Source organism: Vulpes vulpes, chromosome 2 (assembly GCF_048418805.1).
Source record: "Vulpes vulpes isolate BD-2025 chromosome 2, VulVul3, whole genome shotgun sequence".
Lineage (NCBI taxonomy): Eukaryota > Metazoa > Chordata > Mammalia > Carnivora > Canidae > Vulpes > Vulpes vulpes.
The window spans coordinates 115,186,354-115,198,724 of record NC_132781.1 but is presented as its reverse complement, the minus strand read 5'-3'; the positions used below and the strand labels follow the sequence as shown (position 1 = coordinate 115,198,724).

The 12,371-nt window shown below is 50.0% G+C and overlaps 1 protein-coding gene across 1 annotated transcript; it reads left to right on the top strand.

Moving 5' to 3' along the window:
• Window positions 1-1,762: 1,762 nt before the first annotated feature.
• On the top strand, window positions 1,763-8,296 carry UCN3 (urocortin 3). Its single transcript, XM_025982800.2, has 2 exons — window positions 1,763-2,039; window positions 7,317-8,296. Exon 2 carries the CDS (start codon window positions 7,323-7,325, stop codon window positions 7,824-7,826), a length of 504 nt encoding a protein of 167 aa, XP_025838585.1. The 5' UTR covers window positions 1,763-2,039; window positions 7,317-7,322; the 3' UTR covers window positions 7,827-8,296.
• Window positions 8,297-12,371: the final 4,075 nt, after the last annotated feature.

Below are 12,371 nucleotides of genomic sequence, written 5' to 3'. Positions count from 1 at the left end.
AGGGCCCTGCCAATACCTGGCACACAGCAGGGGCTCCAAAAATATTGGATGAATGGATGGAAAAAAATGGGTAAAATTCAGATGATTTTCCAGCAGAAGCTCTAGGCACAGTGTGTCTGCCCCCTTGTGTGTCCTCTGATGAACACAAACTTGCAGAGCTCTGTGAGCCGCTAAGGATAACAGTGCACGGCAGGACCCACAAGAATTAGAAGACAGCACTTGAACTTCAAGTCACCTTCTCTGCTTTCAAAGCAGGACCCACGTCCAGCTTTCAAAAGGAGGGATGGATTGTGAGAATTCAAGCCCCACACAGGGAAAAAAAAGAAGAGAAAAAAAAAAGTAGATTGCTGCATATAACATTGAAGAACCAAGTAGAGTAGCAGCAGGAAAAAAAAATGAAGAAAAATAATTTTACAGAGGTAAAGTTTTATCTCTTAAGACAGAGCTTGCTAAACCTCATATACCTTATTTAGGTAATGAGAGCACCTTATGACACTAATAGTCTTATAATGCTGTTGTTATACTGTCTCAATATCACTTATACTGGCACTGAAAATGCGTTAAATTATGCCTAACAGTTTATAAGTCAATTACACAGGTGCTCAAAGCTAATTTCTCAAGACCTCAGGCTATAACTCCCTGTTTTTACTAGAAAAAGACTGTGTAAAGTTACATAATTTTTACTTTAAGCAGCCTTTTCAGAAACATAACCAAAGTATGCAATTGCCGGTCCCAAATGTTAGGATAATCTCCAACTTAAAACCGTTATACACTAAATGGATCAAAGCAGCAAGGTTTTCACAACAAAACTGTGAGAAGGTAGGAAAAACATAGCCAACCTCAACCCAAAATAACCCATTCACACTCAGGCTAAAAACTGAGTGCTAATGTAAAACAATTCACAATTACTATAACACACACCTAAAATCTCTTGATGCAACCAAAACACTAACAACAAAAGAGGCATTTCCCTAGAAAGGGGTCTATTCCTCGGCCATTAGAAAGGACGAACACCCACCATTTGCTTCAAGGTGGATGGAACTGGAGGGCGTGATGCTGAGGGAAGTAAGTCAGTCAGAGAAGGACAATCATCCTATGGTCTCACTCATTCAGGGAATATAAGAAATAGTGAAAGGGAATAAAGGGGAAAGGAGAAAAAATGAGTGGGAAATATCAGAAAGGGAGACAGAACATGAGAGACTCCTAACTCTGGGAAACGAACAAGTGGTGGTGGAAGGGGAGGTGGGCGGGGGGTGGGGGTGACTGCGTGATGGGCAATGAGGGGGCACTTGATGGGATGAACACTGGGTGATATGCTATATGTTGGCAAATCGAACTCCAATAAAAAAATATACGAAAAAAAAGATAAGTTGAAAGAGAACAGACCACGTTCATGTAACTTTTATTACAGGACATTGTTACATTGTTTTACCTTATTAGTTATTGTTGTTAATCTCTTACTGAGCCTCATTTGCATATTAAACCTATTAAACCGTATCAGGGGGAAAAAAAAACAAAAAAAAAAACAAAGGAGGGATGGAGTGATGAGGACGGGCATGGGAAGGCTGAAATCAGTAGGAGCTAAGATCAGGAGCTGCTTCTCGGGTTAATAGAGCCTTTTCTCCTTTTCCTCAATGAGCAAGTTGCCAGGGCAGGAGGGGAAGTGGGAGGTGGTGGGAGGGCCAGCGGGACGGCGGGTAGGAGGGGTCAGGGATGCAGAGTGCCTGTCATCTCTGTGACGCAGACAGCTGGTCCGGTTGTCTTTTAAACGAAATCGCATCCCAGGGTAGACACCACGTCTGGGATTACGATCCACCCCGTGACCTGTCCCTTTTATATATACATATACACACGAGGGAGTGGAGTGGTTTCCATAGAGAGGGAACCATCACGGCCCACTTAGGACACACAAAAGGAAAGAAGAAGTGACTCCAGCAGAGACAGAAGTTCAAGGGGATGTTTCTGGGGCAGATCTCCTGGTACTGAAGCTGCACCTGCCACGCCGAGCATTTCTACTCCAGAACGAAGGCCACTCCCAGGTGAGCTCTTGGCTGGGACTCGCCCATCGGGGGTGAATTTATTTGCCCCTAGATAAGGCAGGACGTGCTGGGGACCGGGCGGGCGAGGGTGAGAGGCAAAGCCGGCCAACACCCCCCCTCCCCCGTGGGAGCACCGGCCCAAGGGAGCCCAGTGTGCATTTTAGGTAAGAAGTGCATCCTCCCTTTGTTGGTACAGAGAGACCTGCTTTGCAAAGGTAAGAGATTGGAGGCAGAGCGGGTTCTCGCAAATGTATTTTTTCCAAACAAATGGGGAGGTGGGTGTGAACAGAAACTACAAACTACAGCCTGTTGTTCCCCACATTCCTGGCTGCAGGAGCAGGAGGGTGCTGGGATTTATTGCTTCCTCCCTGGACACCTGCAGGACAGGTGATGTCTCTCTTTCTCAGGATTCACCCCCCCCCCCCGGGGCAGGCGAGAGGGTGAGGGGGGTTTCGAACCCAGGTCCTCTTGCCTTCAAAGCCCAGCGTCCTTTCTCCCTCGCCATGCTGGGGACCCTAGAAGGAGGGGACTCACGTCTCTAATAACTCGGGGTCACCTGGGAGGGGGAAGGAACACAAAGACAGACGTTGGATGTCTCTATGTGATGTCCGGGTTCTCGGAGGAATCCCGTCTTCTCCCCAAACGTGGCAACCTTGCAAACAGGCGCACACGCACACACGCGCACACACCACTTCTGAGAGTGGATTGAGTGAGGTGAACATGAGCACTGCCAGTGACACGTTATCCGTAACATGCACCCGCTTCTCCGGGCGCTTCCTCTGTCTTTGGGCGGTGGTGGGGGGAAGCCTTCAGGTAGGAGCCCTCCTCGCCCGCTCACTTTGAGGGTGTCTTGTGCAGCCATCGGAGGGATCCCCCGTCTACCAGAGAGGGCAGCTCCTTGCTATGACACCTGCTGAAACGCGTAAAGGTCCCCCAGATTCCGCAGCCACAGTTTTATATTTAAAATTTTTTTAATTTAACTTCTTCCCGGTGTTTGCAGATGAACAGGGTAAAATGGGAGGACTGGTCCTGCCTCCCACGGCTGGGAAGTGCTGACCCTGGGTGCAGCTGGGGAATGGGTGCATCTGCCTCTGGCTTCAAGGCAGGTGCCCATCCCTCCCGGGGCGCCCAGGCTCTCGGGTTCGGGTTCGGCTCTGACGGGCACCTGCGGAGGTGGCGCTCGCAGGGGAGGTTGCGGTGTCAGGTACCCAAACCAGCAAAACCCACCATGGATGGAGAGCTGTCCCCCCTTCCATCTGTCTCCCTGGAGGGGGAGCACTTACTCCCGCAGCAGGTGGCAGAGACTTGTCCGCCTCTGTGGGGTCCCACTAGGGGGGATGGCGAAGGAATCCTAAGAATGTAGGAGGGGAAACGCTGGGGAATCAGACCTCCGGGCGGAGCAAAGGACTTCCTGGCTCCCTTGCGGAGACCTTCCCTTGCAAACCCTAAATGAAGCTCTCTCCACTACTTCCTGCTACCACTCGCCCTTTCTCTGTGAACTGGGTTTTTCTGAGCCTTTAAATCCTTTCAGTCTTACGAGCCCTTGGGACCTGCCCCGGAGCTTTAAGATGCCTCCAGGGTGTGAGGCTGCTGAAGCCACCGCTCCTTCTAGGTTTACACAGGTGGCCACTGGGTCCTCAGTGAAGGATAAAGCCGAATGTGCAGCTGTTGAACACGACGTTACAAGAAAGAGCAAGTCCACTTTCCCACAGAGACGGTCCACATGCCCCTGGCTACTGTCACCTGTCCCGGGAGCTGGTGCGCAATTCTTTTTTTTTTTTAATTTATTTATTTATTTATTTATTCATGAGAGAGAGAGAGAGAGAGGCAGAGACGCAGGCTGAGGGAGAAGCAGACTCCATGCAGGGAGCCCGACGTGGGACTTGATCCCGGGTCTCCAGGATCAGGCACTGGGCTGAAGGCAGCACTGAACTGCTGAGCCACCTAGGCTGCCCTGGTGTGCAATTCTTTTTTTATATATATAAATTTATTTTTTATTGATGTTCAATTTGCCAACATATAGAATAACACCCAGTGCTCATCCCATCAAGTGTCCCCCTCAGTGCCCGTCACCCAGTCACCCCATCCCCCACCCGCCTCCCTTTCTACCACCCCTAGTTCATTTCTAAGCAGGTCCCAGGAGGGCAGGGACAGCCGAGGGGTGGTTCCCGGACCCGCAGCATCAGGACCCGTAGGAGCGGGTTAGAGATGCAAATGCTCAGGCCTCATCCCATCCCTACCTCACCGATCCAGGAGCTCCTGGGGTGGCGCCCTGCAGCCGTGCTTGGACAATCCCTTCGGGTGATGCTGAGCTTCTCCAAAGGCTGTGAGCAGCTGACTGGGACTTCGTTCAAGGCTGGAAGAGACTGTGGGCGAGAGGATGACAAAAGTGGCACAACAGCCAAAAACTAAAAAAAAGCTAGAAATACAATACAGTAAAGAAGATATCGGCCTGCAGGATCAAGTGAGTGGCCAAGAGGAACCTGGCATGGAGAGATGTAGATGGAGAGAGACCGAAATACGGAGACATAGATGTCACCGCCCAGATGGTTACGTGTGACCTGAATCTCATCCTCACGGGACCCAGAGATTATTTATGTGCAAACATATATTTATGTTATGTTCGCACATAAATAATAGGAAGCAGCCTTCTTTGCGAAGTGCGTCTGGCTGGAGCAAGAGCTCTTCCACCCCGATTTCATCCTCCACGCGGGCTTTCCGAGGTCCGAGGTCCTCGTTGCTGTCCCCCTCTGTCGGATGAGGGGATTGCAACACATGGAGGTTAAGCGACCTGCCCACGGGGCTCAGGTGAAGAGGGACAGGGTGGGCTTGCACCTGTGTCTCGCTAACTCCCAAGTCTGGGAGTCTGTGGGTGTCACCCCACACCTCCACGTGCCCTGGGCACCTAGGTCAGGCACTTGGGTCATAGGAAGCAAGCATCGCGTATTTTTCCATAACTGATCAAATAAACTTGAAATCTTAACGATGTAAAAACAAATAACAAAGAGATCCACCTGGTTCTTAAGGGGGACGTGGGGAAGGCAGGCAGTCGCTACAACGGGAGTGGCCAGGAAAGCACCGGCCTTCCACGGGGCGCTGGCCTGGTCAGTGCGTGTGAAGGCGCACAAGGTGCTCCTTCAGAGAGAGGACGAGGCTCAGGTGTCTGAGGGCTGGTTCTAGGTCCATTCGCGGCCTAAAGAAGCTGGGAGGGGGCGTGGGTTCATTCCCACTCAGGAAAAGACCTGCTCACGGTCATGTTGACAATGATTCACAGAGCTGAGGCCAGCGCTCAGTCTCCACGGCCAGCCCCTCTCATCTCTGCTTGTCACCTGTCCCTGCAGAGAATAGAAGGATCATCTGCTATGCTAATAGGTTTTTAAGAAAATATTTTATTTATTCATGAGAGACACACAGAGAGAGGCAGAGACACAGGCAGAGGGAGAAGCAGGCTCCCTGTGGGGAGCCCGATGCAGGACTCGATCCCAGGACCCCGGGGTCACGACCTGAGCCGAAGGCAGGTGCTCAACGACTGAGCCCCCCAGGTATCCCCAGGCTAGCACTTCTTAATGCCCAGAAGGACCCCTGTGTTGACTTATTTATCCAATTTTTTTTGCTTCCTAAAAAACTACCTTATAGAAGCAGTCTAGCAGGTTCCACAGAGAACCCCAACTTTCTTGCTTTCTTTTGTGGGAGCCAAGGATGTCGTAGGCAGGAATTAACTCCAGGTTCAGGTAAAGCAGCCGAAGCGAACAGCGCAGCCCTTCCCTCCTCATGCCCCCTGGGACCGTCGGGCAGCCTGAGAAGAGGGGCGGGCGGGGGGATCGGTGGGTCGGGTGTGCAAAGGCCGGGGCCCTTCCTCTGGGGGGGTTGATGGACTCCCACACCTTGGACCTCACATGGTTTCCTCGCACCTGATGAAGGGAGACAGTGAAGTAAGGGAACCTCAGGTCTTTATTCATCCCAGAGCAGGAGAGAGCGTGGGCAGGATAGGCCAAGGGGGCTGGGGTGCGGGTGGGGGAGTCCCGGGCCCCAGGAGGGGCATGCTGCCCACTTCGCCATTGTCTTAAGGCACAGTGACCACACACAACCAAACGCTGGTGTCTTCTGAGCGCTGCGAGCTGTTGCTGCAGAGGAGGCGGGACAGAGGGTGGGACTGGCCTGGCACAGCCCTTCTCCCTGCCTCGTCCAGCGCTGATGATCAGGGGCCCAATGCCCATGATAGCTTCGAACCCAAACAGCCCAGGTTCCAGGAGGGACACTGCGCTGGATGTTTTCACGGCCATGCATGCTTCCTACACTAAATTTAGGTTTTCTTCCTTTGCCTTCTGTTTTTTGTTTGTTTTTTTTTAAATAAAACACTCGATTCAAAGGGTCACTATAGACCATAACCCTTTCATACCTCTGAGCATGTCCGTCTAGCCCTGGACAGCTGCACGACCTGCCCTGCATTTCAAACCACGACCGAGCAAGCACCCAGAGAAGCACGGAGCCACTCCCGGTAAAGCAAGTGCTTGAAAAAAAAAAAAAAAAAAAAAGCATGTGCTTGGGTGTCGGTGCCTCCTGGTTCGTTCTCAGACGATAGTCTTCATTCAGGTTGATGGCCAGCCAAGAGCGTCATGTAGTAGAAAAAACTGATAATTTTAGGATTGAGGTCACCTCAACCCTGCACACTAGAGAACATAGGTGTCCTTTGTGAAACACTGAACATCTCGACACAGGGACCAAACTGACTTTTGCTTTGTAAATTCTATAGTAAAGCCAACCAAATTCACAAACTTGCTTGCTCCTGAGGAAGCAGGCGACGGACCTTGAAGATCTGCCTCAGAAACACTGGCTGGACCACCCACCATGGTCTTTAAGCAATAGGGACACACTCAATAGGGCCCCTGCTAAGGATGAGAGATCTGCAAGTACTCGGCCGCTAAAATCAACCAAAATAAGCTACTAAATGCTCATCTCGCCTATTTGCCTTTCATTTTTCAGGGCCAGTGATGACCGGCAAAGCTGAATGAAATATAACCCATCAATTCCAGCCGATTAGTGGTGCTCAAACTTTCCCAACCATGAGAATCACCTGAAGGGTTTGTTAAGCCCCAGATTGCTGGCCCCAGACTTAGATCTAGTAGTTCTGGGGGTAAGAACTGAGAATTCTTTGCATTTCTAGCAAATTTCCCGATGATGCTGCTGGTCCTGAGACCACACTGTGAGAACATTACCAAAGCCCCGGGTCCACGTCCTTGTCACACCCTCTGCCCTCATCCCTGTCTTCTCTTCCAGGGAGAGATGCTGATGCCAGCCTACCTCCTGCTGCTGCTGCTGCTGCTCCCAGGAATCCCGCAGCCTGGCCTCTCCCAGAAGTTCCACCCAGGAAAGTCCTTCTTCAGCTGCATCAACACAGCCCTGTGGGAGGCCCGGCGGAGCCCACTGGAAGATGCACCGCTGCTGAGCAAGAGAGGCTTCCCCTACCTGCCCAGCCAAGACCCATCCTCAGGGGAGGATGAGGAGAAGGAGCAGGAGGAAGAGGACAAGAAGAAGAGGACCTTCCCAGGCTTCGGGGGTGCCAACGGAGCCGTAAGCGCCCGGTACAAATACCTGTCCCCAGCTCAGCTCAAGGGGAGGCTGCACCAGGACAAGGCCAAGAGTGATCGGCGTACCAAGTTCACTCTGTCCCTCGATGTCCCCACTAACATCATGAACATCCTCTTCAACATCGCCAAGGCCAAGAACTTGCAGGCCAAGGCAGCCGCCAACGCGCACCTGATGGCACAGATTGGGCGTAAGAAGTAGAGGCAGAGGCCAGCAGGACGGCGACACCTCAAGGACAGGGACGGGGGTCAGGGTGGAGGGTGAGGGTCTACCAATTTGGCTGCTTTGTGTTTTGAGGGATGGGCCAGGTCTCCAGGCCGCCTCACTGCCCACCCCCCCGTGCTCCTTTGGCGCTTCCAGCCCCCCTCCCTCCGCTGCACACACACACAGGACACTGTCCTTCCTGCATGGACCTGAGCCCATCGGGGTGTCTCCCGCTCTGCGCCTCCTTTCTGCTCCCCCGCAGTGAGCGGCCAAGGTCACTCGGGCCTGCTCGCCAGGCTCTTCCTCCATGACCCGTGCCGGAGAAGAGGGCGCACAGCGCTCCTCGTGCCCTCATGCCTCCCAGCCACAGCGGCCGCAAGACAAGGTACACCGCTCACCGTCCTGTCTTCAGACCCCTTCCCTTCCCTCTCACCCCCATTAAAACCAATGGCTTCTGCAACCCCGAACTGGTTCCAATTCCTCGTCCTTTAGTCAATGGGCTTCACATCTCTGAGCGTGGAAAAGGGGAGGAGAAGGAGGGAGGTGGATGAGTCCAATCCTGATGTCTCCTGTGTTGGAGAGCTTCTTAGAGGTCCTAGGAGAGCTAAAGGGAGGCTCAGGAAGGCCAAGCTGGCAGGACAGTGCCAGCCATCACCCAAGCTAAAGCCATGTGCTTGGCCTGGTCCCACCCAGGAGGCAGAGCCTAGGTCTGCTGTAGGATGGGCACCGGGTCAGGTGGGAAGGGAGCTTTCAGTTACCCCCCTTGATACCCCAAACTCCTCCATGGCTGAGCATGGGGCCACTAGGCTGTTAATAAGTGTTCATTGGATCAGAAGTAGCCGCCCAGCTGATGCCAGGCCTGGTGGGAGAGGCCGGCGGGGAAGGCAGGGCCTCTGCTCTCCATTAGCCTGGACGCTAAGTGATGATCTGAGAAGAAGCAACTTCCACCAGGGACCATAGAAGCACTGGACTGCAAGGTGATAGCAACTGGTGTAAAAAGTTATATGGGGGGGTTTGGAGATGACAAGGTTTAATATGAGCAAAAGTCCACAAGAAAGGGGCATCCGCAAGAAATCTGTGGCCTCTGGCTGCAAAACCCGAGGGCCAGATTCCCAACCAGGGACTGTGGGTCTGCTCCCTTCTGTGTGCAGATAAGTCACAGTCACAACAGGAACTTCCGCACGCGGCCGTTACTTCACAATAAACAACACACACACCAGCAGCCAACGCTAGGCAAAGTCTGAAGACGCACACGTGATTAGATAAATGCTTGCCAGTCATATAACAAGGACCAAAGGCTCCCTGATCAAATGCATACAGCTGCTAAAAATTAAGAACAACCCCTCCCCCCCAAATAAGCAAGGACATGAATAGATCTCTCTCTCTGTCTCTCTCTGTCTCTGTCTCTCTCTCACACACACAGACACACACACACACACATTCAAGTGCTCTTTGCATGTATGAGAAAATGCTAAACTTCATTCCAATGAGAACTGCCCTCCTAACAATTTCTCACCTACCAGATTGGCAAAAGTCCCTAAATATGACCATTAACCTAGACTCCACGGGTAAGGCAAATAGTCACCCTCCTCCGTTGCTGCCTGGTGGGAATATAAACTCCAGAGAGGCAATTTGGAGGTACCTATCAAAATTACACATTTATTTTTTTTTTTTTGAGATTTTATTTTTTAAGTAACCTCTACACCAACATGGGCTCTAATTTACAAGATCAAGAGTCACACACGTCACCGACTGAGCCAGCCAGGTGCCCCTACAAACTCATTTTACCTTTAACTCAGCAACCCTGCTTCCAGCAGAAATTACTAGACAAAGTAAAACTGGATATTTTTTTAAACAGTGAGTCGAACATGAGATGAATGTGTAATGGTTTTCCTGGTACATTCTTCCTCCAGGTAATCTGCATTCTCTGTATGTCACTTCCTCCATGTCTCTGACAAATGCCTCTTTCTCACTGACCATCCTCCTCTCCTCTTACCATGGTCCTCTTAAGAGGACCGATGCTCAAAAAAACTGAAAATGCAACTTGTTTCCATTCTGGAAAAGGCTCTCAGAGCCTTATCTGTGATTTAAATGTAAGCATAGACATAGGGTTAATGAACTAGGAATTTGCCAGAACTGGTCCCAGCAACAGTGGGAACACACAGGTTTATGTAGGAGCAAGCCCAGCATTCGCTGTCTGAGCTCCTGACTCGGACCCTGACCTGAGCGCATGCCGAGGCCGCAGGGGGCTCACAGTCACATCAGTGATGCCCACGAGGACAACAGCCACATCCACAGATCCCCAGTGATCCCCCTTCACCCTTGACTGTACTTTGTGAAATCCCTGAGGAGGCGGAGAGAGAACTGGTGTCAATCCTCTTATTTTATTTTTAAGATTTTATCTCTAAACAAATTTCTATACCCAAGGTGAGGCTTGAACTCACAACCTAGAGATCAAGCGTCGCACGCTCTACCCACTGACCCAGCCAGGTGCCCCAATCTTAATTGTTTTAAAAGGAAGGACCACCCCCACCCACCCCCCAGCCCCTTTGCCTTCTCCTCCGTAGAGAAGAATACGTGCATAGGAAAGGAACAACTTCCCCAGCCACAAGAATCTAATGTTCCAATTTAGTGGCAAGAGTTGAAGAGTATTTTAGGAGGATATGACAAGACCACGGTCATCCCTGAGTGCCACAGCAGGCTCCAGGTACACAGGATACAACATTGTGATTGAGGCTTTGGTGAGTCCTCGATGCACAATACCTGTCACCTGCCCAAGACACAACTGGATAACTCTGCGGGGCAGATGCCCACGAACAGGTTGCTTCCCACCCACAAGCCTAGTCTGTTACCAAGTGACCTGTCTCGGGGCAGGCGACTCAGGCTCCGCTCCTTATCAAGGATGCCCCGTGTCATGACAGCCCCGAAGAGGGCTGCTCAGGTTTTCACTGGTCTGCGTTATTGCATTTTGTGGAGATTACTGATGAATTTGCAATCCTCAGAGGTCTTCAGCAAAGTCTCACTGTGTAGGCTCCCATCCGAATCATATCAGGGAGCCCCCCAAATCCTGTGCCCTAGAACTGAGAGCGCCACATGCTAGAAGGTCTAGGAGGGAACACCCATTGACAAAGGCTGATAGAACTGAGTTCAGCCGACATATTATATAATAAACATTTTTAAAAATTAAAAAATAGTAGGTTCCTAACTAGTATTAGAATTTATGAGGGACTGTGCTGTGTTAGCACTGAGGACCCTCCTCTGAAGTGGATTTAAATTAAAATAATAATAATTATTATTATTATAATGCTTTGGCTGTATCCATAGAGAGACCGTGGGATGAATGATACCAAAGGGAACAGTGGTCTTTGCTTGTCAAGGGTCAGTAAGATTCGTGAGGCCAACGAAAACACTAGTGTCGCTTCATCATGTCCAGGAAAGGAAATCCCATCATGGAAAACAATTTTAAAAAGATGTGATGAACACAAAAGCATATGAGCTTCACAGGAAAGTTTTGGAAGTGGGTTTTTGGGGGTGATAATAATGATTTCACATCAGTGAAAATTCTCAACACAATTTCTGTTGGATTATTTGTGTTGATTTAAACTCCTTTGAAAAAAATGTTGAAACCCTCTTTTAAAAATAAGACAAGGCTCAAAAGCCAAGTGAGGCTGCTCAAAGGAGACAAGACCAGTGAATGGATGAAGTGATCTCTAAATGTCCTACCTCATAAGAAATATGAAAACAAACACCAACCGCAAGCGAAAGGGCCTACTTTGTGACAGTGGCATGACTTGAGAGCTATAACCAAATAACCAGGGAAAGCTGAGGGACACTCAGCATTCAGTCAGATATTTAATATAATTCCAAAAAATGGAAGATGCACAAGTTCACAAGAATGTAGTATTAAGTTAAAAAGACAGTTGCATATATTAAGAGCCAAAGAAGTACAAAATCTTGCCAAATGGTGGCAAGATAGTAAGAATTACAGATGAATTCCAGTCTGACTTGAAAATTAAGTAATCACATTAATCTAAGCATGGGCCATCAGACAATTTGTTATATTAAAATAAATTATTGGGGCAACCTGGGTGGCTTAGTCAATTAAGCGTGTGCTTTCAGCTCAGGTCATGATCTTGGGGTCCTGGGATTGAGCCTCATGTCGGGCTCCCTGCTCGGTGGGGAATCTGCTTCCCCCTCTCCCTCTGCTACTCCCCTACTTGTTCTCTCTCTCTCTCAAATAAATAAAATATTTTTTAAAATTGTTGAGGTATAATTGACATGTACCATTATGTCATTATATTAGTTTCAAAGGTACAACATAATGACTCCCCCTTGTTCTTTAATTAATGACATTCCCATCACAGACTGTTCCTAGGGTTGAGCGTGTTCCATCAGAACCTGTCACAACCTGGTGGATGTCACTAAGAAACCTCCGTAAGCCAAGAAGGCAAAAGACAAAAACATTATCTTGGGAAGGAAACCCCGAACCTATGGGATGACCCAGTATTTTCTTAAAGGTAAGCATGCTTCATCCCAGGAGAT